Below are 27,953 nucleotides of genomic sequence, written 5' to 3'. Positions count from 1 at the left end.
AAATGTTGTGTAAGAGAATCTTTCTTAAGTTTTGAAAGTTGGCCTCTTATCAATAACTTTAGTGGAAAATTCGGATGAGCATACATTATGCTACACTATACTATTAGAACCATCATTCTTTTTATCCGAGGAAATACATTTTGGTGAGTCGTAGGGTGTTTCTAACAATTCCTGTTTCCCATGGCCTTTTCTCTAAATTACGTGACGCAAGCAAGAGCACTTTCGATGACCAACAGCAACCCTTATCTTTTCACACACCACCGATTCGAAGTTTCATAAAGCGAGAGAGAATCTCACTCAAGAAAAATATTACCACTGACGAAGGAAGAATTTCACAATTTACTGACTTTATAGAATGGAAAAAATTAAATAACTTTCGGGAGGTTTCAAACTCGGCGGAGCTTTGTTCGGTTCTGTTTTTATGAGTACTTTTCTAACTGAAATGTCAGAGGAGAAATTCTCGGGACCGATTCGTTTTATGGAACTTTTGTTCGCTTTATATGTGTGTTCTGGTATAGATTTACTGGCATTCATGAAATAAAAGGTATATTTAGGCATATAATATAGTTTTTTTATGAAATCAAGCGCTTACAATAGATCTTTTTTCCGCGAGCAGACAAAGCAAATGTAATATTTCACTGATTTCATATTTTTTTACGAAATTCGCCGATAGAAGTTTCTAATAAATATTTTCGTTCGGATAATATTGAAGATGAATTCGAAAAATCACAAGTGTGATATAAAAAACAGTGGCGGATCTACAGATTTGTCGTCTTATGCTATTTAATCTTTTTCCGCATCTGAAATTAGTTCATAATCATATAAATTACTTTTTTCATCAATAAAACATTAGAATTTGATAGAACTAGAGTTTTTTGTATTATTTCAAGCAAACAAAAACTAATAAACACTTGTATGAATAAAACTTTACACTCAGAAATATTTTTTCTTGATCTGATTAATGTTTAGAAATGATTATAATAAATGTATGGCCTAAAAAAATGTTTATGATTTTTATCGTGAGTCGTCAACGACCCATTGGGCATTTATGGGAATAAATATCAACTTCAACGATGTAAAAAATTATCAAAATATAGTCTATAGTCCTTATTGTCCCCATCATGCTCGGGGGGTTATGTATATACCTTCTAAAAGAATTCAGTTACTAAGAAAACAAAACTTTCGTGTGGATTATTGAATTTCTTGCTTTAAAATTTACACTCCTCACCCTCCATCAAATAAGAAGTTAATAATGGTTATAAAAGTTTATATCCTATAGAATGTATTATTTTTTTACGTATTTATTTTGAGGGGAAACCATTCCGGTTGACGTTTATTCTATTTGTGTCCTATATGAACGTAGGTCATAACAATAAACCTTCCAAAGTCATCCCGACGAAAAAAAGTAAACTGAAACTCCTCACCATTGTGTGTGGAATTTAAGTTTTATTACTTTTCCTTCACGTTTTGGTGAGGAATGTAATAACAGGATAAGAATAAAAACTGCTGATCCGATTTAGTGTTCACAACTTCGCTTACACTCGATTTTTTTTTTATTTTAAAATGCTTTATGACTTGGTGGACCACCCGTATGATGAAATAACACGGAGACGATTATAGCAGTTGCGGTGGAAAGAACGAAATTACTCTAACTGCAATTTATGGTTACAAAAATTTATATTTCGTAAATTCCTACACCCAATTTTTTCATTGTACCTGATTTTATTCTATCTAAAACATTGTTTGAAATCCATATTTTTTTTGGACGATTCTACATCAAATCTTCGCCTGTCTTCAATATCTTCAGATCGATCTTTAGATTGATTTTGATTTATAGTTTGAATTGACTGCTATTTCTTCGGATCACTTTTATATCAGAATGAATTTATATTGCAGGAATATTACTGAAACAGATATAATATCAAGAAGAAAAGGGCAGTTGTTCGAGGTATCGGCAATAGTAACGTTGCCCGCTCTAGAAGTCCCCGAAGTGTTTTCCTGTAAGCTTCTCATCCCCCAAGCGAATTATACAACCCGAAGGGAAATTGTATTTTATCCAGGTAACGACTATTTATTTATTTTTATTTTCATCGTTTCCTGTGTGAGTATTTGTTTAAAACGGAAGATAAATGTTCTTGACAAGCAGGTTAAAATGTAGACTCGTTATTTACTATAACCATTCAACTAACTCAGTTAAAAATTAACAGTTAGTACTGGTATAGTATTTTCATTTTATTTTTGATCTCTATCTCTCAAAATATTAAATTACCTTTATACATTCAGCATATCTAATTTAGTATCTAGTTTTTACACATACTCGTGATGTCAAAATTGCTATTCGTGTTATATGTAAAACTCCAGGGAAGCTCACGTAGTTTTCTAATTAGAAAATGTTTTTTTTGGTGAAAACAAATTATATTGAGTAAGTGTTATACTAAATGTAGGATAGATAATTAGAGTTGTAGATAATTATAGATTATAACGTCTGATTCTGCGAGTCAAATTTTGTCTGATCTATTCCTAGATATTGAATTTCAGTGTCAAAAAACGAAAGGATACGTCTCCTATCTCCGCGAGGGTCTAACAGATATTTTGCAAAAGTCTCGCATTTTTTTATTTTTTATATTCAGGGTTTTCCAATAATATGTGTTATTTTGAACAGCCCGCTATTTCGGTAAATGTCACTTTTGAAGCTGTCATTTTTTGACATTTGACAAGTAGAAACTACGCTTTTAATGAAAATGGAACGATACAGGATTCAACAATGCATTGAAATTGTTAAAATTCACTATAAAAATGGTAAAAGTTTGGCAGAGACGATTCGTAAAACTAAAATATTTTTGGGTCGACGTGAAGCACCTTCTCGGACCGCAATACAGAAATTGGTGGAAAAATTTGAACTTTTGGGACAAGTTAGTGATGTTAAGAATAAAACCCGTGCACGTCGCTCAAAAACAACTGAGAATATTGCTGCTGTAGCCCAAAGTGTTAAAGAAAACCCAGGTTTGTCCATTCCTCGTCGTTTTTTGGAATTAGCCATTCCACAAACGTCATTACACCGTATTTTGTATAAAGAATTGGGTCTTAAGGCCTATAAAGTTCAGTTAACACAAGAACTCAAGCCGGTCGATCATCAACAACGTCGTGTCTTTGCTGATTGGGTCTTTGAAATGCATGAAAATAAACAAAATTGTCGAATCTGGGGCTCGGAAAATCCAAGAGTTATTGTTGAAAATCCTCTCCATCCTCAACGCGTGACTGTTTGGTGCGGTTTATGGTATGGCGGTGTCATTGGACCCTACTTTTTCGAAAATGAGGCTGGAGCAACAGTTACGGTGAATGGATTACGCTGTCGAGAGATGATTAATGATTTTTTATGGCCGGAATTGGATGGTATTGATTTGGACAACGTTTACTTTCAACAAGACGGCGCTAAGTGCCACAGAAGCAACGAAACCATCGATCTTTTACGGGAAAAATTTCCGGACCGTGTTATCTCTCGAAGAGGTGATCACAATTGGCCACCGAGATCTTGTGATTTAACACCTTGCGACTTTTTCCTTTGGGACCACGTGAAAGATAAGGTCTACGCCAACAGTCCAGCATCGATTCAAGACCTCAAAGGTGAAATTCGTGAGGCTATCGAAGACATAGGGCAGCCGCTTTGCAATTTGGTTACGGAAAATTTCATGAAAAGGATATGGTCCTGTAAGCGCAGTCGTGGCGGCCATTTGGCTGATGTTGTGTTCCATTATTAACGGCATACCTTTCTCTTTATAATGAAATAAACATCCGATCATTTATCTCAAAAAATGGCATTTTTCTTTGAATATCAAAATAACATCTTATTGGAAAACCCGCTATAAATAAAATACACATAACAATCAGTTAAATTTCAATTTTAAATCTTCTTTCGTCTCGAAAACAAGACGAGACTCCTGTAAACGAGAATACTTTATTATTCAGTCACGAAAACTCGATTATTTTTTAGAATATTCCAAAAAAAAAGTAGATAAATACAGTTTCACTGAAAAAAATTGGATTTTTCCGTAAAATTTCTTTTTAAGACGAGTTTTATTATCTAAAAGTTCTAGTTTGCCCTAACAAAATAAGTGAGTCCCTACAGAAAAGTAACGGTCGAAAAAGACATTCACTTTTAAAATTACCTGCATGGAAGTTCTAATCTAACTTGGAAAACTCTGTTCTGAAGTGCCTCAAGCAACGTTTCCACTTATCTGTTACAAACAGGTGCCCTTATTTCCATTATAATATATTTTTAGTACAGCGTTCGTCATTATAAGCGTCCGTCAATTTAATTAGTCGTTAAATTTTCCATTTAATCACAAAATATTTATTCATCGGAGAAACTGGGTTGGAAAAAATTCTTCATAATAACCTGTTATATGCTTTCTAGATCTATCATTATTATCTACTAGATATTATTCAAATTGCTTGGTTTTCGAAAATCTTTTCTATTTGATCCGTTGGAAAGACTAATCAATTTTTTAATGGAAACTTTCGCTTCTTTGATTTCTTTAAAATCATTTTTCTCAGTGTAATAGTTATTTTTTAAGAGTAATATCGAATTTACTACTTAATTATGGACGTTTTCAGAGAAAAAATAATTTTAATCAACTTTTATGTCAATGTTTTACGAGATTAACGGTTCTATTAAATATAAAAAAATTTTACTACAGCTTGTGTTTTTTATTTAGAATTTACGCTTGGCTTCATATTTGGAGATTAAAAAGTTAATTTTCACATGTATATAAAAAAATGTAAAACAAATTGGGCTCGTCCGGGATTTGAACCCGGGACCTCCCGCACCCTAAGCGGAAATCATACCCCTAGACCAACGAGCCGTTGAAAAAATTTAACTATAAATAAATATGGATACAAATTAATAATTAAAAAATTCAAATAATGAGTTCTGGTTGTTCCGATCCAATCAAAATAATAAAAAATGTTTAGAATAATACTTAAATACAACATTTTTGATTCGCAATATACAAGTTCTGGTTTCAAAAGTTGTAGTCCATGTCATTAGATTAAGTTGCACGTGATGCTGCCCACATCAAACTAGGTATTCGATTCAAACATATATACATAAGATATCTCATGCGTGTGTAACATTCCAACTTGGGTCGGTTGTTGATTTGTCCATTAACATAATTACCTAAACATTTACGAGTCTGATTTACCAGGGTCAAATTTATAGAATTGTGTATTATTTGTTTAATACAGAGTGAATCAAAAAAATTTATACACATAATGAAATATTTATAAATAAAAATGAGTAATTTTTCTTTCTTTCCATCTCTTTTTGTATATATGGATTTTTAAGCTGTTTTTCTTGTGTGTACTTCTTTATTGATCGCTGTTATTAGATCAAGTCAATCGTAGTTAAAAATTTCGTTAACGATCTCCAATACTATCAGGAATTGTACAAGGTGATAGTCTTGATAACAAATAACGAGGATGAATATCTGCGAGACCTCATATGGAAAAACAAATACGAGTATATGTCCACCATTAGTAAGAATTACATTTACATATGCAGGGAATATTTACCCATGTAGGTAACCCCAGAATTGACAAAAGGGCTAAGCCTGGGCCAGTCCTGGGAAGCCTATCTTCGGCGTACCTGTATTGGCCCATGCGTGGGCCAGGCTACTTAACTCGGCCATACCAATGATTACCCAAGCTTGGGCCAAGCCTGGGTATCCCAGCCTTGGCTATTTATTACCAAACCAGGCTCGGGCCAAGGTTGATTGACCCAGCCTTGGCCATACCAATGATTACCATAGCTTGGGCCAAGCTTGAATATTCCAGCCTTCGTTGACAACCCAAGCTTGGACCAAAGTTGCGCCAATCCTGATTAACCCAACCTTGGCCATTCATTGGGGACCCAAGCTTCGGATGTTGGGTCACATACGGCGTGGTTCGAGTATTTTAGCCCGTCGGCAGCCATACTTTTTTTAATTATCGGTCTGATCAATCCGATCTCTAATTTATTCAGTGTGTATGTTTCTTATAACATTTTTTATTATTTATTGCCACTAAAAGTAACCATATCTTCGAGTTCAAAGATGGCGTGCATTGTATAGAGAAAAAAACTCAATTGTGAACGCGTAAAGCTTAAATAATTTAAGTGTGAACATCAGTTCTGTGAGTGAGGTTAACGATAGTGGTACAGACTTGTTCAATCTACAAGCATTTGATATTTTTATTCAACTAATGAGTGCTTATTTTTAAGACTTGGTATTTAATCTTGGCCCAGCACTGGCATTTAAGCTTGGCCCAGTCTTGGTGACCAAGCTTGTCCCATCGTTATCACTCCAGAGTTTTACCAAGACTGAGCCAAGCCTGGCTTACAAGCTTGGCCCAGAGTTCTACATGGTTGGGCCAAGCCTGGGCCAAGCTTGAGCACTTGGAACTTTTCTCTATGGGTTAGTAAGATTCACGAGATCGAAATGACACTATTGGTAAAACAAGTCGATAGAATTTGGGAAGATTTATGGGCTAATTGGAGATCTCAAGGAGACCTTCCCATCAACTTCCCAAAGAGATGGCACGACATATATTTTTGAAAAGACTGAATAGTAGAAGAAACTAGACCAAGTCTTAAGAATTAAACGAGTAATTTCAGAATAATAAAACGTCTAGAAATGAATAGAACTTCATTCTGTTACTCAGCTTCGGAAACACGCTTCAAAAATTGAAAATCATCAAAATAAAACAATCAACAAAGTAGATGTAAAATATGATTGATTTGTAAACGTATTGTTACAAAATAATAACAAAATTATTCGATAAACAAAAATTCTCATTATTTTTGAACAAAGTTTAGATACTCGCATTTCGAAATGAATGATCGCACGATGAGACTAACAATTACATTTTCTTTTTTTTGTAATATTGATAAGGTGCGGTGATAGTAGGTCAAAACAAACTATTCCGATAATGTCGCCACGACATGACATGAATGAATTTCATATTCTCATGCAGAATTTTAAATATTTTATTTTTTATCTTGATACACGTTATTCTTTACATTAATACCTGACCGATTTTATCTACGATTTCCCCCTTATATCGAGCTGTCACGGGGCTGAAGGTGTACAAATATGACAGGGGGAGATTTATAAATGTATATTGGGTCAATGTCAATATATACAGTATATAATAGACGTTCATAAACCATCATAAAAATAACAATAACAATTAAAGTGTGAAAACTAGAACTAGAAGAATTCAAATATTTCTTCATGGGGTCCACCATAAGAAAGAATTTGGAACAAATAAATAAGAAAACATAGAAAAGCCACGTTGAAAGTTAATAGTGTATTTATTCTTTATTAAGAAAAAAAAAACGAGAAAAACAATACATAGAATATGAATTGAATTGAATAGCGTTAAAATTATGCTCAAAACCACTTAGTACAATACAATCGATCAACTGAAATTTTTGTGTCGTTGATATCGATTTTAGATTTAGTTTCAATAAGCCATTTTCTGATTAAAATTATTTCACGAAACCAGGGCCATTGTGGACGTTTATTGAGTGTCGTTATATAGATAGAAATAGTTTCAACTGATGAAATTTTGTTTGGAGATATAATATTCAGATTGAGATCTCATGATTTGGTAAAACCACTGCAAAATTATTAATAAGAATAAGAATGAATTGAAAATAAAATCGTAAGAAATATGGTATCGGTTTTCTTCGAAAGGAAATAAAGAAGGAAAATATATGCGATATGTGAAGGAAAACAAGTTGTTCAATGCAATATCGGTGGGTGCCTTTATCGAAAATGTAAACCGAGATGAATTATTTAGTAAATGTCTTCGTATACGTAAACGAGCTTGAAGAAGCTATAAAAGTTCTAGAAATATGAATATGTAGGTGTAAATTTTTGTAATCAAAATTTATGTTTGTTCGAAAATGTAAGAAACCAAAAAATAACTTATGTTTAGTATTTGTTTTCCACCATCTCATCATATGTTTCTGGAAAGGAGAATCACTTGGACATGTTCTAGTTTTATACCGATAACTTTTTTTTATGAAACCTGTAATTTCTCATAACATATTTGCTAATCTGTAACGGTTTTTGAGAGCATTTATATTATATTTTCTGCGTAATCTCCGGGTATGCACGATTCTTGTAACTATACTGGGTATCAAGTACCAAGTAGGGTTTTTTGATGGGTTGGAGCGAACCTATGAATACTATAACCACATAATTGAAGCCTCATTCAAAGCTAAAGCAATTGAAAAAAGTTAAACAGTATCTTTTAACTAAATAATTTGTGAAAATCTTGAAAAGCAACAAAATTTTATAAATGTCCAAGATTATATTTTCTGCGTAATCTCCGGGTATGCACGATTCTTGTAACTATACTTGGTATCAAGTACCAAGTAGGGTTTTTTGATGGGTTGGAGCGAACCTATGAATACTTTAACCTCATAATTGAAGCCTCATTCAAAGCTAAAGCAATTGAAAAAAGTTAAACAGTATCTTTTAACTGAATAATTTGTGAAAATCTTGAAAAGCAACAAAATTTTATAAATGTCCAAGATTATATTTTCTGCGTAATCTCCGGGTATGCACGATTCTTGTAACTATACTTGGTATCAAGTACCAAGTAGGGTTTTTTGATGGGTTGGAGCGAACCTATGAATACTTTAACCTCATAATTGAAGCCTCATTCAAAGCTAAAGCAATTGAAAAAAGTTAAACAGTATCTTTTAACTGAATAATTTGTGAAAATCTTGAAAAGCAACAAAATTTTATAAATGTCCAAGATTATATTTTCTGCGTAATCTCCGGGTATGCACGATTCTTGTAACTATACTTGGTATCAAGTACCAAGTAGGGTTTTTTGATGGGTTGGAGCGAACCTATGAATACTTTAACCTCATAATTGAAGCCTCATTCAAAGCTAAAGCAATTGAAAAAAGTTAAACAGTATCTTTTAACTGAATAGTTTGTGAAAATCTTGAAAAGCAACAAAATTTTATAAAAGTTCAACTAGATTTTGTATCTCGGATTTATGCGAACCTGAACGTCGACGAAAAACGCTTTTCATTCTAACAGACAACGTAATAATACACGCAACGCTTTGATCTGCCGGAAAATCCTACCGTAATGAGAAAATGCCCACAGTAAATGAGAGGGGTGTGCAATATAAAGGTATCTAAATAATTTACGAGCTTTCTTTTCGGGTGCAATTTATATGGATTCGTTTGGTTAGGAAATGTTTTTTTATTATCAACAATAATATAAAAGTGTATTATTTCTAGGAGTAAATAGATTTTCATCTGCTTAATTGAACCTATTCTAGACACCGTTTCGAATCTAAATTGTCGTTTCTTTTCGAACATTTTGAACAAAAAATAAAACTATTGAATTCCAAACACTTCTTACCAACCTCATTTTAACTGAGAATTAGATTAACGAGAGATTTATTCGGGGGAATAATTTAATTTCCTCTTGTTTTCAAAACAACCCCTCATTCAGTTCATCGCTTTAAAATCATCCCGAACTAGCTGAAGAAATGTCACATTTACCAATTGTTCGGGTTTTTAGAATGCGTATGAAAGTTGACAAGTCATTTGTCAAATTTAATTTATTTTTCGACCGTGAAAACGTAAACCGTGGAAAATAATTACGGCGACAGAAAGACTCGATGTGGAAAATTCCCGGCTGATTCGAAATTTGTTCTCATGTAAATTGTTTTGTGGTGGAGTTTTCGAAGGACGCCGGGTTTGTTTTCAGGACTCTTGATGGAATTAATAAAATTATTTTCGTCCATCAACGCTGAGTTCTATCAATTTTGTTTTGAATCAGAAATTGTCGAGTCCAATAACAAAGTTAATTCTCTAATCAGGAAGATGAATTAATGTATCATTATAGTGCGGAAAAAAATATTTTTTTTTTCATACCCTGTAAAGAAGCTCTGAATATTTTCGTTTCGTTAAAAATATCAGTAACTATAGTCACTTTGGTCCCGCATAATTTTCATACTTCGACGAAAGCTGGAATGTTTCTTTAGGACCTCAGAAACGACTAGAAATTCGATGGATTTTTTTCTGTTTCTAAAGAAAACACTATTTACTTTGGCAAAGTCAATATTTTCTTAAGAGATTCTAGTGGTTTCTACATGGAAATGTTTATTGCAAGTCGACCTACAAATACACACCAAATACATAGTTCAAGATTTGAAAAACAGGCCAGTCGAAAAAATCGAAATTATAAGAAAACCTTAAATATCACACTTCAATTTTTGTTTTTGAGACATTATGATTGAAATATAGTAGTTTTGAAACTCCAAATTTCATTGAAACACTTTTCATGAAAACCGTAAAAAGACATAAATCCAAATAATATAAAATTGATCGTTTTGTTATTGTTCTGAAATCTTTTTTGGTAAAATTAATGTAACTCCTTCGTCAAAATGTACGATTTTTCCCATGGTATCCTACTGGATATTTTTGCGATGAGTTCAAATCTCAACATTGAATATGTAGTCCACAAAATCGACGCCTATTTGAATTTCCAAAATAAACCTATTTGCAAAACTCCCCGGCCCTTACGTAAATAACTCTTGTTCAATGTCCAGGTCTAAAAAGTAACCCAAACAAATTCCGAGCCTGGTATTTTTGTAGGAAACATATTACGTTAGGAGGGATCGTGGATTCTTAAAAAAATCATATGTCCTTTCAACGTAGCATCAGAATGGAGGGAATTCAAAGAATCCGAACCTTTATTAAACGGAATAAACTATACAGTGTCTTTTATATATATTCCGGACTGTATTTACCGAGGGAAAAGATTAAAGAGATAGATAGATAATTTTTTTATACCAAAACGCTCATTCTATCGATTGAATGTTTTAAGGGAAAAATAATTAACGTAAACATATAAATTGAAAAACAAAATATATACTAGATACATTGAAATATTTCTAGAGAAACGCGTGTCAGGTAATTGTCAGTAGAGTTGTCACTGTTGTGTATGATTATTTCCTTTGGTGATGCTCGTTTTGGAGTACAGTGAATACAAAGTGTCTTTGTAGTTAGACGTCATTATCCAACTTTTGACTGGATAACATTGAACTACAACTTTGTGTTGTGTTTACTCTTTGTTGTATATTTAATTTGGAGCGGCGCTTGCTTATTTAACATGAAATTTGCTTTTTATTCTTGTATACTAAACAGAAATTGAGGATTTCAAAGAGTGGCCGTAGAACATTGGTCCCGGCTTCAGAACAGTGCAGCCACGAAATTTTTCACGCGTTTATATTTGAACCCAGAACACAGAAAGTTGGAAAACCTTAAAATCTCTTCGAGAAGATAGATCAAATAATCTTATATCGCCAATAACATTAGAAAAATGGGATGAGTACTTCTCTAAATTGTTTACAGAAACAAGACCAGAGTTCAAAAATCAAAAACAGGACAATATAAACATTGAATTAGAATTAAAGAAGTAAAAGACGTTTGTCAGTCACTAAAGAATCGAAAATCTCCAGGCCCGGGTCAAATAGCACCAGAGTTAATTAAAAATAAAAATAAAAAATAAAAACTTTTTTCTCATCTGCAAATGCTTTTCCAGAAGTGTATAAATGGCGAAGCGCTACCCCAAGAGTGGAAAACATCTTATATGACTACCGTATATAAAAAAGGGGACAGAGAAAATTGCGACAACTACCGGGGACTTACAGTGCTGTGTACAATATCCAGAATTTATGGAAAAATCATAAAAAATAAAATCGAACAGGAATATTGCAACATGGAGGCAGAAGAACAGGCAGGCTTCAGAGCGGGGAGGTCGACTATTGATCATTTATTTACGATTTCGCAAATAATTGATAAGAAAACCGCCAAAAATTAAGAACTCCACCTTTTGTATGTTGACCTTAAAAAAGCATATGACAGCGTACCGCAAACAAAACTATGGGATGCCTTGGAAAGAACAAATATAAATGCGGCCCTAATAAAAGCAGTACAAAAACTTTATGAAAACAGTAAATCACAAGTAAAAATAGGAAACAAGGTCTTAAAAGGATTCTTCATCAATAAGGGGTTAAAACAAGGATGCTGTCTGTCGCCCACACTCTTCAAGATATACCTGGAACACGCACTAGCACACTGGAAAAGGAAATGTAAGAACATGGGCATCCCACTAATCGATTCCACACTATATACCCTGTGTTTTGCAGATGACCAAATAATCTTGGCACAGGACTACGAAGACTTAGAATATATGACAAGAAAGCTAGTAGAGGAATACAGGAAATGGGGTCTAGAAGTAAATTTTAGTAAAACGGAATATATGTGTATTGGAGGAGAACAACAAAATTTAATACTTGAAGAAACACAACAAAAAATAAGTCATTGTACAAAATACAAATACCTAGGCATGATCATCACTAATGATGGAAGATTAGATGAAGCAATAACACAAAGAAAAAACCAAGGAAGACAAGCAATAAGACAACTAAATAGTGTATTGTGGGACAAACAAATATCCAAGGAAAACAAACATCGAATATACAATAGCATAATAAAAAGTATAACAACATATAATAGCGAAGTCTGGCCTCTAAAAGAAAAAACAGTCAAAATGCTTGAAGCCACAGAAATGGATTATTGGAGACGCGCGGCAGGAATATCAAGACTGGAAAAAATAAGAAACGACAGAATCAGGGAGATCATGAAAGTGCAACATACGATTACGGAAGACATTAGGGTGAATCAGTTAAGATGGTACGGACATGTCCAAAGAATGCCTGAAGACCGCATAACCAAACAAATTTTAAATTGGACACCACAAGGAAGAAGAAAAAGAGGAAGACCAAGATTAAGCTGGAGAGAAGGTATCGAGAAGGATATTCGAGAGAGAGGATTGGAAGAAGATCTTTGGGAAGATCGAGAAAAATGGAAACTGGGAATCGGAAGACGGCGAAGAACGTTTTAACCCGATTAATATATATATATATATATATATATATATATATATATATATATATATATATATATATATATATATATATATATATATATATTGAACCACGCTCGTATTATTATAGGTTTGATTTTTTGTATTACCTATATAATGTCTTAATTATCATATATTTTAGTACTGATGAAACAATGATAACAAGCTTGTTCAATTACTAGCAACATCTTAATTTGGTGTTTTTGATTATTGGAATTTCAAATTGTAGTGTTCGAGTTCTAACAGTGAATTTAAACAGATTGATTCTCTGGATGGAGTACCATCTATATCATATATCAACATACAAAATTTAGTTATGGTCTATTTGAACAAATGTCACTAAATAAATAGTTATTTTCCTAACAAGTGCGGAAAGTGATACTTTCCCGCACACGACTGCAGTTGTCCCAAACGACGCGGAGTATACCAACCCATTTTTCTAAAATTATTTTATTCCAATAAACATAATAATAGACTAGTAAGAATTGCCAGTCCAGTTATTTGGTTTCAACTGGAAGGTAGATGACGTCGATGAAGATGGCATCGGTTGCAGGTCGCATAAAGATGACGGTGACGTCAACGGTTTTAAGTCATTTGGCAGGTAACAGCTCGGAATTAGTTTCATTTGCAGCCTTCAAAATGGCTTCGAGAAGTTCTTCGTCAGATGAATCCATTAATATTATTGTATCGGATTCGGTTTAATGTGGTTTGATTTAGAAGAAGATTGCACTTATTCGGTCACTTCAAAGACGTTTTGAACAACTTTGACGTTTAAAAATGCCACAAAAAGCTAGGAAAGATTTAAATTTTATTTGATGGTCTATTTCGTAAATATTTATTTACCTGTAGTAACAATAGTTATAATAATAATAAGAAGTAAAAAACCATCTAATAAAGTCAAAATTTGCATAATTTTCACACTTTCAAAACTAAAATGCGTGCGGGAAAGTGGGTTAAAACGCACGGTCGTAGAAAAATTAGTTTTTTGTTGTTTTTCGAAAGCACCACACACATTTGGTATACGCATGTCGCATTGTCGAAAAACCAAACCATAAAAAGTGAATAAAAAAATTAAGTTGTCGTTTTGGATGATAACAGTATTTATCTGAAACGGGAATATCATTAATCATTGCGGAAACATTTATTTATACACGTTTTATTAGTTTATTTTATCATGTTTTTACTGATAAATTTTATGATAACAAAAAGTTCAATTCGAAAAACTCTATAAAAGATATTTTAACCTTAGAATTGTCCTGTGTCAATATTATTTTCTCTCAAGTCGGAAAACTGTAGAAACTATAAAAATAAAGTATGGAAATTATTCGTAGTGGAAAGTTTATACTAAAATTTCATCCCCTTTTTGTTAACTGTTTGCTGACTAAGGGCAATGGAGTTTGGGAGACTACTTCACTTGTGATGGATACGACCTAGAAGCAAATCATTTCAGTCACGTTATCTAACTGAATTTATTATGATCAGTAGCGGGGAAAATTTGTATCGATATTAAATTTCCTCATTTTTATATAATACATGTACAGTATAACTTTGAAAACCTTTCGAATACGCCTATGAGCTTTTCGCATAATTCTGAATCTAGTTCGTGATTCCTAGTTATTATAATGATATAACGAAATGATGATAATTCATTTTATTCAATTGTTGGGGCAATTTACTTTGTAAAATATATTTCTGTAGAAGCTATGGCAATTAAATTTGAATAAAAATAATGAAAACGATTTAAAACTCTTAAATAAATAATATACTTTATTCAAATGATATATAACTAAAAAAAAACACATTTTGTTTTCCAAAAATTGGATTTATTCATCAATACAATCGTTCCAATAACTTCCAGATGACGTTGTTGTGGAAGGATTTGTCTTTTGCCTTAAAATAGGCTTCAGTTTCAGCAATTGCTCCTTTATTTGTGCTCAATTTTTTACCAACGAAGTTTTTTGAGATCAACAAATAGCCAGTAGTCACTAGAGACCAGATCTTGTCTAAACGGTGGATGAGGAAGCATTTTGAAGTATTATTCGTTCAATTTAATCGAATTGTGAATCGTTCTATTGTCTTGGTGAAATAGTGCTTTTATCATGGATAAATGAGACCGTTTTTCCTGGCGGAGCATTCGCTATCGATTATCTCTCTCTTTTGAAGATAGTCTATGAACAATATTTCATGTGCATCCCAAAATACTGAGGCCATAACCTTCCCTGCTGATTGTTGTGCTTTTGAACGGTTCATACGTGGTTCGTCGGATGCATTTCACTCAGATTATGATCGTTTTGATTTCCAAGTGAAGTGATGTATCCATGTTTCATCCATTGTCACTTATTGATGCAAAAAATCTGATTTAATACATGTAAACGTGGCCAAACATTGCTCTGAGTTATCAACACGTTGTTGTTTTTGATCGACTGTGACTAAACGCGGCACCCGCTTCGAAAAAAGCTTTCTAATAGTCCAATGTTCATGCATAATCATAAACATACTGCCTTCTGATATCCTTAGGGCCTCAGCTATGTTTTCTGGAGTATCCACATCAAGTGGACGACCAGAACGTTCTTCATCGTCGGTATTTGTACGACTACGTTTAAATTCAGCCAACCAATAACGAATGGTTCTTTTCGATGCACCAGATAACATTTTTGAAGCCTTTGCTGGGCTTGTATAGTATTTATTTTCATTAAGATAATGAAATGATAAATTAACATACGAAAATAACAAAAGTAGCTTCACTTAAATGGCTGTCACTGACTGACTAATCGAAATGTCTTGAGTTTTTCACATAGTCTTTTAAAAGTTTTTCTCTTTAAGATAAGGTGAAACCAGCTTTTGGTTGGAGAACGTATAAGGTTGTAATTATGCAGATTCCAAACTTTTATTTGCTTCAGTGTATATATTATATAGTATGTTGAATGTTGAGTAACGTTTCAAATATATTCAAAAATTGGTTGAGATAAAATCGAAGTTTTTCGTTTTCTGAAGTTGAGATTTTTGTATGTGATGAAGTTCTTTTTCGATATTAGTTCGTAAGCCTTCTCGGTCGACAGAAGTACTTAAGCTCGTGATCTGTAATCTCGTGAAAGTTATCTGAACTTTGTCAAATACCAACAAAAGTAAAATACAAAGTTTTACACAAGTATTCTAAAGAGGATGCCAAAATAGCATTAAGGTGATATTGTCAGTTCTTAAGTTTTTTTTTTGTGGAAAATGAAGACATTTCAAAAGTTGCGTAAAATATGTCTGCACCGCCATGATAACAAACTTTCTGAAATCTACTCTTGAAAACTTTTGAAATAAGAACACCGTTTATTATTTCATTGTCTTTTTGTTGGGGAGTTTCGAGAAACTTGCGAAACATTGTCGCTAAATTAGTTAATTCAATTTAAGTTTCAGTTGCTTAGAGAAAATATGATTTATAATGATCGACTTCAGTCTTCTTCTTATACTCGAAAAGTTACGTTAAATGTATACCTGGGCGAGGTGAGGCTAATGGCTTATTTCAAACTTTCACACTCTTCCTAAGTGTAACGCGTACAAAATTCTAAAAACTTTCCGGTAACTTCTTAATGTTCCAGAAACGAATTATGCGTAATAGAGAAAACTGTTATTTAAATACTCTGTACACAACCAAATATTATATTCACCAAGTAATTTAATTAAGACTTTCCTCTACTTTGTCCTGAACTATCGAGCTTCATCCCACTAACGCTTCATCCTAAATTTGTTTTCGGACGATTTCTTTGCAGTCCATCTTATTTTCGTCCAAAAGATGCTGCTATCCAGATTTGATTAAACCCTATAATCTATTTAACCTTGTCCTTTTCGGATTACGTATCTCTGAGACAAATGACCCGAAAATAAAAAAGTATCCGCCACGTCGGTCGAATTAGTTATTGATGTATGCGTCTTCTCAATGAAAAAAATTGTCTTTTTTATTTACGGTTAAAAAAGATGCGATATCAGATGACAGTGTTTTGAGGCCCGATAACAAACAAATTTCACGAGGATCACGAAAAGACGGAAGAGATAGGTGAAGGTGAAGGAGGGATTGGGAATATTTTGTTTTTTGAAAATAAAATGAGTAGAAATATCGATATTTGTTGTTTTGTGAACGTAGCTCGTTATTTCGACTGTTTACAGAAATTTGATAAATCCTTTTGTTTGTGTATCTAAAATCCAATTAAAAATCGAATTCAAAATATTCAAAATTCAAATATAAATGCAAATATCGATAATTAAGAAATAGAATAAATGAAAATAAGAAATTGAAGGATTGAAGCAAAGAAATAAGTCATAGTATTGAATACGTAGAGGTACATATTACAAAAAAAAATAAAAGGAAAACTCTTGTACTTGTTAAGGTTTTCAATTAAATTGAATGATGTTTTCTAATAACATCTCCACAGTATTAACTTTTATCTTTTTCATTATAAAAATGACCCATAGAACATTTTGCCCCGTATCCCGATTTTTAATTTAAGAAAACTGCTCAACTCTACACATTGTGAGAAAGAGAATGACCAAGTGGAGCGACTCAATTTCTCGTTAACTGGAACACATACTGTGACTGTCGCAGAGCTGAAACAACCTTTATTATAGCTCGTTCTGAACAGTAGGGTAACTATAAATATTGAAAATTGGACCCATAAATACGATCTTAAATTGAGATACCGTTATATAGTGTGTTCAAAAAATAGCGTTTAATAAATACTTGATTATTTAGATATTTATTTTCAGTAGTATTCTATTCGATACAGTTGAATCCTTTATTTGTTATATCTATAATCGAACGGATATCATTTCGTTTAAAATGGATTTCGAAAATACCGCAAAATACGATGGATATTCGACCAAATTTATTTCCTATTATCACTTGTATGTTCACGGAATACACAACGGCAAAACTCGGTAAAAAAAATAACATAAAATGTGGTAATAATGTTATTTTCGGCTTTCGATATTTTTTGCTTTAACCATCTTCGTGACGAGATTTTTCTGCTTGAATTTGTTCAATTTTGAACGCTTTAAATTCTTTTAAAAATTTAATTATACATTAAATAATCATGTCTAAAAACAATTTGCTATTTCATATTTTTACCTGACACAAATGTCATTTCTACTTTTACGGGAGATATTAATAATTTCAAAGAGAGTAAAAAGGAATGTTTTTTGGTATTAAATACTCTCAAACCTCAAAGTTTAAGTACAGAAGTATCTATGGAATATTCTCTTTGAAGTAATTAGGGAACAAAATTTTACACACCTCGCGTTTGTCTGTTATATTTTCACAAGGTCTAATGTTATTCTTTTAATCATAAAATAAATTTGAAAAAAAATCATATTTCTGAAATTTTTAATGAAATAATGTATTTTACATCAAAGAGAATGGAGTTGATATAATACAAATACTAATTAAATTATATAAAAGACAACAGAAATAATATTTTCAGTAGTACAAAGTCATTGGAAAAATTTATATGTGCAGCCATAAATAGTGAACGTTCTCATTGAGTTTGTAAACATGGAAAAAATTGCCGATACAGTATTTTTAGAACTAGATTCTACTCTGGATGAGACTGTTCCTTCGTTATCAACAGTAAAATATTGTAGCAGAGTTTAAACGAAGACCAGCATCGTCCCGGTCCTCCAAATGAGGTAACGATTCCAGAAATGTTGGAGAAAATCCTGACTGAAATTGCATGAACTAGCAGACATAATAGACATTTCAAAAAGTGTGGCACACCGTATATTAATGAATTAAAGTATCTCGTACACTCTATTCTGCAGATTTAACCCCCTCGGATTATCCTCTGTTCCCAGACTTGACAAAACGGTTCGTTGGTCAAAAATTTTCCAACAATAAAGAGATGATTTCGTTAATGACTATTTTGAGGAGCTTGACGATTCTTATTATAAATAGGGTATCGAACTTATTGAACATCGCTGGGAAAAGTATATGTAGCTAAAATCACGTTGAGAAATATCAAAATTTTCGTGATTTCTTTGTCGACCAGAGGACTCCTGGGATTATCCTCGTACGGAACTTAATTCGTAGTCAAGAGGTCCGTCACAAAAAGTAATTGACATTCTGCTAAGATTCATGGACACCCATTCATCCTAAATGGGAATATTATGAGCAAATGTCATATTAAATGTTCCTCATAATGACTACAATAGGTCACTGCCTGAATTGACTTTAGTACAGTTGCTCGGATTTTGATGAAAACGAGATAATGTTTTTACGATGCAATAAAACGATACTCACTATAGTAACTTATATTTTTCTTCGAGTTTTTAAGGGTTAATTTTAGAATGGGTTACTAGGTGTTGAAAATTATACTGTAACAAAAAATCTACGCATTAGAAGAAGGAATTGATAAAAGCGGAAATGATGAAATTTAGATAAAGTGTTTTTTTTAATGAGGCAAATAAAAATTTATCGTTTTTATTCAATTTTTGTTACTCTTAATAGTGTATAATACTATTCACGTCTCGATTTTTGCGGCGTCAAGTTTTCCTTTATGATATTCGTAATTTCAAGTTGAGTATTTTCCATTTCCATATCGGATGCACTCGATTTTTCACTCATTGTCTGAATAATTGACGCTGTCATTTATATCTGACAATGACAATTTTGACAGGCAATCCACGTTCAGTTCGATTACGGGATTGTTATAAAATGATAATATTCGCGATATTCATATACATATATTCATAAGAAGAATGTACAGGGTCATTAATTTTTAAATACACAAAGTATTTAAAAGAAAATTCATTTAATTTTCTAAAATAATCTCTTTGATACAATGCGACTCATGTTTCTACACTTTTTTTTAAATATAAGATTTGTTCAAGGAATAAAAACATTTTTTTCAAAATTGGTATCTATTTTTACACCCTTTTGACGATATTTAAATAAGAAAACATCCTAAAACCCACCGTGGCCTTGTTTACTGACAATTTCTTACAAGTAACTCATTATTTTGAATGCTGTTTGATGTCTGATGTTCTGTGGTGAATTCTCGATTACGAAATGAAAGAAAAATTCGTCCAAATGACAGTTGAGGTACGTCAAATACCCTTGTCACAATATTTCGTTTGTGGTCGATTGTGAGTGCACGCGGTAATCACTTCAAGTTTAACTTTCCAGGTATTTATGTACTCACCTTCATAATTTTAGTAAACATATACTAAAATTATGTAAATATATTACATCATTTCGTTCCTAGTTGATACTAAAATCAACGTACCCTTTTAGTATAAATAATAATATAATAAATGGTGAGAGTCCATCTATCAAAACTCGAAATAATAGCCATTTCCCAGGAGCAATAAGAGAGGGCCGTTTAGATTTATAACTGCTACAACTTTGCGGTCGGTTTTGCCTACGAAGAGAGTATCCATCGTTTGTGTCATGGATTTGAGATTTTACTTAGTATGCAAAAAAAATTCGTTGGATTCTTTAATAGCATATTTCTTTTATGTGATTCCAAGCTCGAATTTGGTTTAATCAAACTGTTAAATTAGTTTCTATATTAAAGTTTGATGAAATGAAATTTCCTTTCGACATTGTTTTGTGGTATTAGAAAGCATACATTTGAAAAAATCTCAATATAATTAGATTTGAGAATTATTATCTGAATACTCTACATTTTCTAACTTGATGTCTTGCCCAATTAGACTAGGACTGGTTGGAAAGCATGAAAACATGTTATATTATATCCTGTTATCATAAACTAATATAGAAAATTATTTTAATGAGAAATTTGTAGAAGCGGAGACGTGTTCTCTTTGAAGCCATCTCATATACCAAAGCTGGGAGATGAGGTGTAGATAGAAGCCGAAAAGATACACTTCAAAACAATGTGGCAAATGAACTTTTCTAATGTTTCAGACAATATTTCGAATCATCGATTGCAAAAACCATATAAAACTATAATTTACTAATTTAGTTGCAATTTTTCTTGGAATACCTCGTAAATTGTGCAAAAGTTTTAACGAGCTCTTAAGCTTCATTAAACTTACTAATTGGAAATGTTCGGGAAATCTCACATATTTCGTTCTATAATTGAATCATTTAACTGTAAATTATATATTCAATTTTATTATATCTGTTACAGGAAAAGTGGATTCTCCAGTAAAAGTTGACTCTTCCTAGGTAAAGTCGACTCTTACTGATATTTTCAGCAAAAGTTGATTAAATGAAAATAGTGATAAATTTTGAACATTTACTAGACTGAGTTGATTAGACCTAAGGAAAGTATACTCTTACTGCATTGAGTTAGTAAAATTTGATTTTTGCAAGGGGAAGATCGATTTGGACTTAGTAAAGTCGAGTCTTACAGGACTTTTTAGTAAAAGTTGATTAAAAGGGAAAAGTGATGAATTTTGAACAACATTCACTAGACAGAGTTTACTAGACCTAGAGAAAGTATACTATTACTGCCTTGAGTTAGTAAAAGTTGACTTTTAGCAAGGGGAAGACTGATTTGGCCTTAGTAAAGTCGAGTCTCACTGGACTTTTAAGTAAAAGTTGATTAAAAGGGAAAAGTGATAAATTTTGAACAACATTCACTAGACAGAGTTGACTAGACCTTGGTAAAGTCGACTCTTACTGATATTTCCAGGAAAAGTTGATTAAATGGAAACAGTGATATTTTAATCAACAAGAAAGTCAGATTTGACTATATCTAATGAAATTATACTCATACTACCTTGAATTAGTGAAAGTTGACTTTCCGTAAGGAAAAACAGTCTTCCTAATAAATAAATAGAAGAAAAATAAAATAAAAAAATGAATAAAAAACAAATAAAAAAACAAAAACTCCTAACCTAACCTAACCTAACCTTACCTAACCTAACCTAACCTCATATTCGGAGAACCACGACACACATTAGGTAGATAACTTTACAACTTTAAACTACTTCGTTTACTGGGCTATTAATGAAGTTTTATAATAAATTGCAACTAATTATTGAAATGACTATGAACTTACTGAATCCTTGGTCGCTGTAAAGACTGTAAACAACTAAAGCTGGAATAAACATAAACAAAACAAAGATATGCGCGCGCAATTATATGAGAAAAGCAACATCTCGGAATAAACTTTTACTAAACAACAGTAGGTATAGTTAACTCTTCCTAGGTAAAGTTGATCTGTTTATTCTCATCCAACTTTTAGTGAAACTTTTAGTAAGAGTTAACTCTTCCTGGGCAGAGTCAACTCTCCCTAACAATCTACTTTTCCTGTAACATATCCATTATAAAATTGATTGAACGATCAAAATAAAATTGTAATAAAACCCTCAAAATTTATGATGAGTTTTTCATGAGGATTATTGAGATTTTGATAACCTTAAATGAAGAGACTAAAACTACGGATAATTGAGGAACGTTATTATTAAATCCGCAGAAAAGATCGTTATTTAACAATTATCAAGGCGTCTTGGAATAGCGTCGAAATTGATATGAAACTATAAATTGTATGACGATTAAACGAGGAAAACATAAAACTTGGAGGAAAATATGATTTTTATTACTCCATATATTTGATTCATAATATAAAACATTGTCTATTTGAACCTCATAATTGGCAATTGTTGCAATCGTAAATAAAAGATTATATTTAGAGACGTAAGCGAATTTACCGAAAATAAAATTATGAAAACTTATATTAATATACGGAAATGTCACATTTGTTTTTTGTGATAAAAATGTGTAAAATGTATGAGGGTTTGTTAGTGTATAAATAGATCAAAAAGCTCTCGGATCTAGTCGATGATTAATTGCTTCTTATCTTATAGTATGAATCGAAATTTGTCTCGAAATATTCAACAACAAAAATGTTTATCTCACTTTATCAATCATTTTTCTAATTACTGAAATCGTGATCTTTGATGCCCTCAAATAAATATTCCAATATATATCTTCTAACTTCAATTTAGTACAATTTCGTGTCATATTTTTTTATTACAAAAGTCACTAGCGATAATTTAACAATTTCCATGCATTTACAGTTTTACGACATATTCCCACCTTTGGTTATTCATGAACATAATGTCTCTTAATAATAAACCGCGGCGAGTTTTATCATAGATTACGTTTCACTTATATATGTGGAAATTCAGGTTATTCTCCGTTATTTCTTAATGTTTGATTTCCACGCAACAGAAATAATAATTTGTGATTTGCAAACATCGACATATCCAAAAGGGACTTTCTGAACATCGATCGACGAACCACGCCGACTATGAAAAATAATTTTTCCGATCAAATATTAGAAAATTTACTATTGTCTAATATGACATTATTTTCTGCGTTATAATCAAGCAAATCAATAATAATAACTTCAAAAAACTGTAACCGTGGATGTAAAACGGATTAAATAAAATGTTTTTTCAATTATTCCAAAAAATATTTCACTAAACTAAAATCTAAGCACCAAGAAACAGAATATTTAATGTTATATATCACTACTGATTGTGACGTAGTCTATATAGGACAGACAACTCAGTATTCAGATAATAGACTAAAAGATCATCAATATCACGAAATATCGAAATATTAATACACGAGAATTTTTAGAAATAGTTCACTTTTATAATAACGAAAAAGTTATAAAAAAAGCCTAAATAATTTGGTAGTAGTAGTAGTCAAAACAGATTTTTATTTACTATATTGAATCATGATAAAAACTGAAAGTAGTCGAAACGTCAAATTTTTAATAAAAAAAAATAGAACAGACGATTTAGATACATGAATAATATTATTTATATTGGGATGTGAAAACAAAGCACAATTGCTGTCACATCACCGAGAATTCTGAACCACCAAATTGAGAGACTCGTTAAATTCCAAAAGATTATCTCATCATGTTTCCCAGTCTTTATTTTTCCAATCGTTGGCTCTTCAAAGTAGATGAACTGAATATAAGTTCTTCAGACAGTTTGATGATGTGACGTATACGTAGTCAATAATATAAGAATATAATCCTTATTGGGAGTTCATCAACGGGAAATAGGAGATAACGTTCCAACAATGAGAGACAATGCTGCGGAAATCGATGAATGAAATGGGAAAAGTCTGGTAAAATATTTATTCATAGAGATTACTGAAATGTTCGTTAGAAAATGGTGTGTAAATAATGCGGTCATATTGGAAAATGTAAGGACTGAATGGAATTCGACATAATGTTTCAAGTAACATAGAAATGTTTCAATGGGAATTTGAAATAGATTTAGAAATATCTAACGGAAAGCGAGATTAAAAAAAATTAAAAAAGAAAAATGTATCGATCTAAAATTAGATGTAACTAGAATTATGAATATTAATAGTCGTCTCTGGAATACTTGTCAGCAGACTGTACCACAGCCTTCATCTTAATTAGAATTCAAGTGAAGTCGGCCATTTTAAATTCTAAAATTATTACTGGCGTTGAAATCGTAATCATGGATCGTTTTTGCGGGACAGGCTATGTTTTAGTTTATTATTCATGAGACAAGGCTCTCGACTTGCATTTAACAAAACCCAAACCGAAGTTTAATTAAACCTAGATTAGAATTATTTAATTGAAATTTTAGCAATTACAATTCTGATACAGTAACTAATAATTAGACGTTGGAAAATGGATGACTCTGTAATTATTGCTCGAGTTTATGGTGGTACAGAATAACGTTATAGGGACAAAGTGGAAATTGTAAGGGTTGAAGGTAGTCATTTGTCTGACTGATGCGATTTCATATTGATTTCACATTCACTAACTAATAGTTATACTATCCGATAAAAGGTAACGCGGTAAATAACAAGTTTCAAAGATTGAAGGTATTTAGTTATAGAGAAATTCTGTTTCAACATAAATAATTATACTTTCCGACTCGTTTTTACTTTACGAGCTAAATCCACGTATCAATTTTCATTATTATTGGAATTAAATGAGTTACTTGGGCCCCCCAGTAAACTTAATCACGAGTATTGTTTGTATTGCCAAAGCCTGACCTCTACTAATAGATAACTTTTCGTTGTATACGACCAACTGGCACGTACAAAAAGTAAACAGAATAGAGTAGAGATGGGCAGAGTCGAATATCAAACTCGCCAAATTGCAAAATGCGCTGCACGACCTCAAGACAAAAACAAAATGATCAAAAACGTACTGGCACCAATTCATTCTATCAAATCGATTGAAATCTTAATTCCAAAATAATAAACTCTCCAATGGACAAAATAAATAAAGGAATTTGAAATTGATCGATATATTCTATATATTTGTAACTGTTTTCTTGATAATAAGCTGATGTTATTTGAATTAATCATAACCCTTTACATTGATGGTTTTTTCAGTTCAAATCCACACCAACTTCTTCTAATCTTCTAAGCTTATTGACCTCTCCTCGAGGTATTATTTTTCAGTATTGAAAGTGTAAAAAAGTACTCACGATTCCTGGTAAAAATCCTTGGGTTTCCATTCATATTTTACTGTAAAAATGAGATTTTCTTTACAAAAAATGACGAATTACCAGAAGTTTCAAATTGTTTCTAAATATTTTGGATCAAACAATGAAATTTCCATATAAATATTTATCCTTTAGAATCGTTTTATTAATATAATCGATGATGAACTATTTTTCGAACATGACAGAAATCAGTGAATCGCGACAGGACACACTTCTTGCGGAAAATCTCGGGAAAGTATCAATGAAGAGTTTTCTTTGAATCGTGAGTACTTTTTGCAAATTTTAAGTGCTGCAAAAGGGAGAAATCGGAAAACCGTCTAGTCTGCTTCTATCATTTATAATATAACGATTTTCCTCTGAAATAAATATCATTCAAAAAATATCTATAAACGGGTTCTATCAATTCATAATTAATTTAGAATTGTACTGATCAATTAATCATAACCCTTTACATTGATGGTTTTTTCAGTTCAAATCCACACCAACTTCTTCTAAGCTTCTAAGCTTATTGACCTATCCTAGAGGTATTCTTTTTCAGTATTGAAAGTGTAAAAAAGTACTCACGATTCCTGGTAAAAATCCTTGGGTTTCCATTGATATTTTACTGTAAAAATGATATTTTCTTTACAAAAAATGACGAATTACCAGAAGTTTAAAATTGTTTCTAATCATTTTGGATCAAAAAATAAAATTTCCATATAAATATTTATCCTTTAGAATCATTTTGATAATATAATCGATGATGAACTATTTTTCGAACGTGACAGAAATCAGAGAACCGCGACAGGACACACTTCTTGTGGAAAATCTCGGGAAAGTATCAATGAAGAGTTTTCTTTGAATCGTGAGTACTTTTTGCAAATTTTAAGTGCTGCAAAAGGGAGAAATCGGAAAATCGTCTAGTCTGCTTCTATCATTTATAATATAACGATTTTCCTCTGAAATAAATATCATGTAAAAACACTCTACAAACGGGTTCTATCAATTCATAATTAATTTAGAATTGTACTGATCAATTAATCATAACCCTTTACATTGATGGTTTTTTCAGTTCAAATCCACACCAACTTCTTCTAAGCTTCTAAGCTTATTGACCTATCCTAGAGGTATTCTTTTTGAGTATTGAAAGTGTGAAAAAGTACTCACGATTCCTGGTAAAAATCCTTGGGTTTCCATTGATATTTTACTGTAAAAATGATATTTTCTTTACAAAAAATGACGAATTACTAGAAGTTTAAAATTGTTTCTAATCATTTTGGACCAAACATTAAAATTTTCATATAAATATTTATCCTTTAGCATCTTTTTGTTAATATAATCGATGATGAACTATTTTTCGAACGTGACAGAAATCAGAGAACCGCGACAGGACACACTTCTTGCGGAAAATCTCGGGAAAGTATCAATGAAGAGTTTTCTTTGAATCGTGAGTACTTGTTGCAAATTTTAAGTGCTGCAAAAGGGAGAAATCGGAAAACCGTCTAGTCTGCTTCTATCATTTATAATATAACGATTTTCCTCTGAATTAAATATCATGCAAAAAATATCTACATACGGGTTCTATCAATTCATAATTAATCTAGAATTGTACTGATCAATATTTCATAAAATCCGTTCCCTTGTACGAAAATGAATTTTTAATTACAACATTTCACGGTAGACTATTTTAAACGTCCTTTCCATCCTCCTATTCGTATCCAAGGGTCCTTTTCAGTATAACCATTACTTCCCAATGACGGCCGTAGCAATAGAAACGACTCTTCTCAATTCTTTATTCACACGTGGCGTAACTCACAGAAATGAATTTTATTCAGAAAATGTCACCGTCCACGCCGTCTTATTTGTTGCACAAAAGTCATGGTCGTAATGAGATTACGGTAGCCAGTTGTTGGAATCCTCCTTCATTATTATATGCGTTCACGGCGAGAGAGAAGATTCAACGGATGTGTCGTCAGGTGTGAAGCGACCAGCAGGATATCCTGTCCGTTTGAATTATATAAAAGGGGAGTGATGGTCTTGTAAACAACTAGGGACATTGGAACGAACCCTAACGAGGTTTCAAATACATTTTGGTGACTATGACATAGATACGTCGGTTGGAATCAGTTAATTTTCGAATATCTTTTCGGAATGGAATTCTACGTCGATTTTTGTACGGTAAATATTTAGTTCTTTGTTTAATACACCATTTTTCACAGGATTCATACAAATACTAGTCGATGTAGATTATTTAGATTTTTATTATAAATAAATTGCAGACTTTTTTCGTACGCCTATGATTTTACTTTGCGTGTTAAGAACGAAGGACAGTTGATGTCAGTACGAATTTAGAGGTGTGGATGCAATGTGAATTAGTAGAATAATTCATCGTATGTGTCTTTTTTTCGTTGAAATTGTGGCGGTTTTGTAGTATAACACGACATATGTCTATTTGAGTGAAGTTAATTTTTAAAACCCACCAGTTTAGTTTTATATTCAGAATAA

The 27,953-nt window shown here is 32.1% G+C and overlaps 1 protein-coding gene and 1 non-coding gene across 2 annotated transcripts in view; one reads left to right on the top strand and one right to left on the bottom strand.

Moving 5' to 3' along the window:
- LOC130895365 (butyrophilin subfamily 2 member A2-like) overlaps nt 1–27,953 on the top strand; it is a 168,226-nt gene that overhangs the window by 104,096 nt on the left and 36,177 nt on the right. The window contains exon 5 of the mRNA XM_057802604.1: nt 1,897–2,060. Within this exon, the coding sequence (XP_057658587.1) occupies nt 1,897–2,060 (164 nt within the window). The remainder of the gene's footprint in view (nt 1–1,896; nt 2,061–27,953) is intronic.
- On the bottom strand, nt 4,791–4,862 carry Trnap-agg (transfer RNA proline (anticodon AGG)). Its single transcript has one exon. It is a non-coding gene; the product is annotated as a tRNA-Pro (tRNA).

This window comes from Diorhabda carinulata, chromosome 6 (assembly GCF_026250575.1).
Source record: "Diorhabda carinulata isolate Delta chromosome 6, icDioCari1.1, whole genome shotgun sequence".
NCBI classification, from domain to species: Eukaryota; Metazoa; Arthropoda; class Insecta; order Coleoptera; family Chrysomelidae; genus Diorhabda; species Diorhabda carinulata.
Note: the sequence above shows the minus strand (reverse complement) of the source record. Positions and strands in the feature narration are given on the sequence as shown.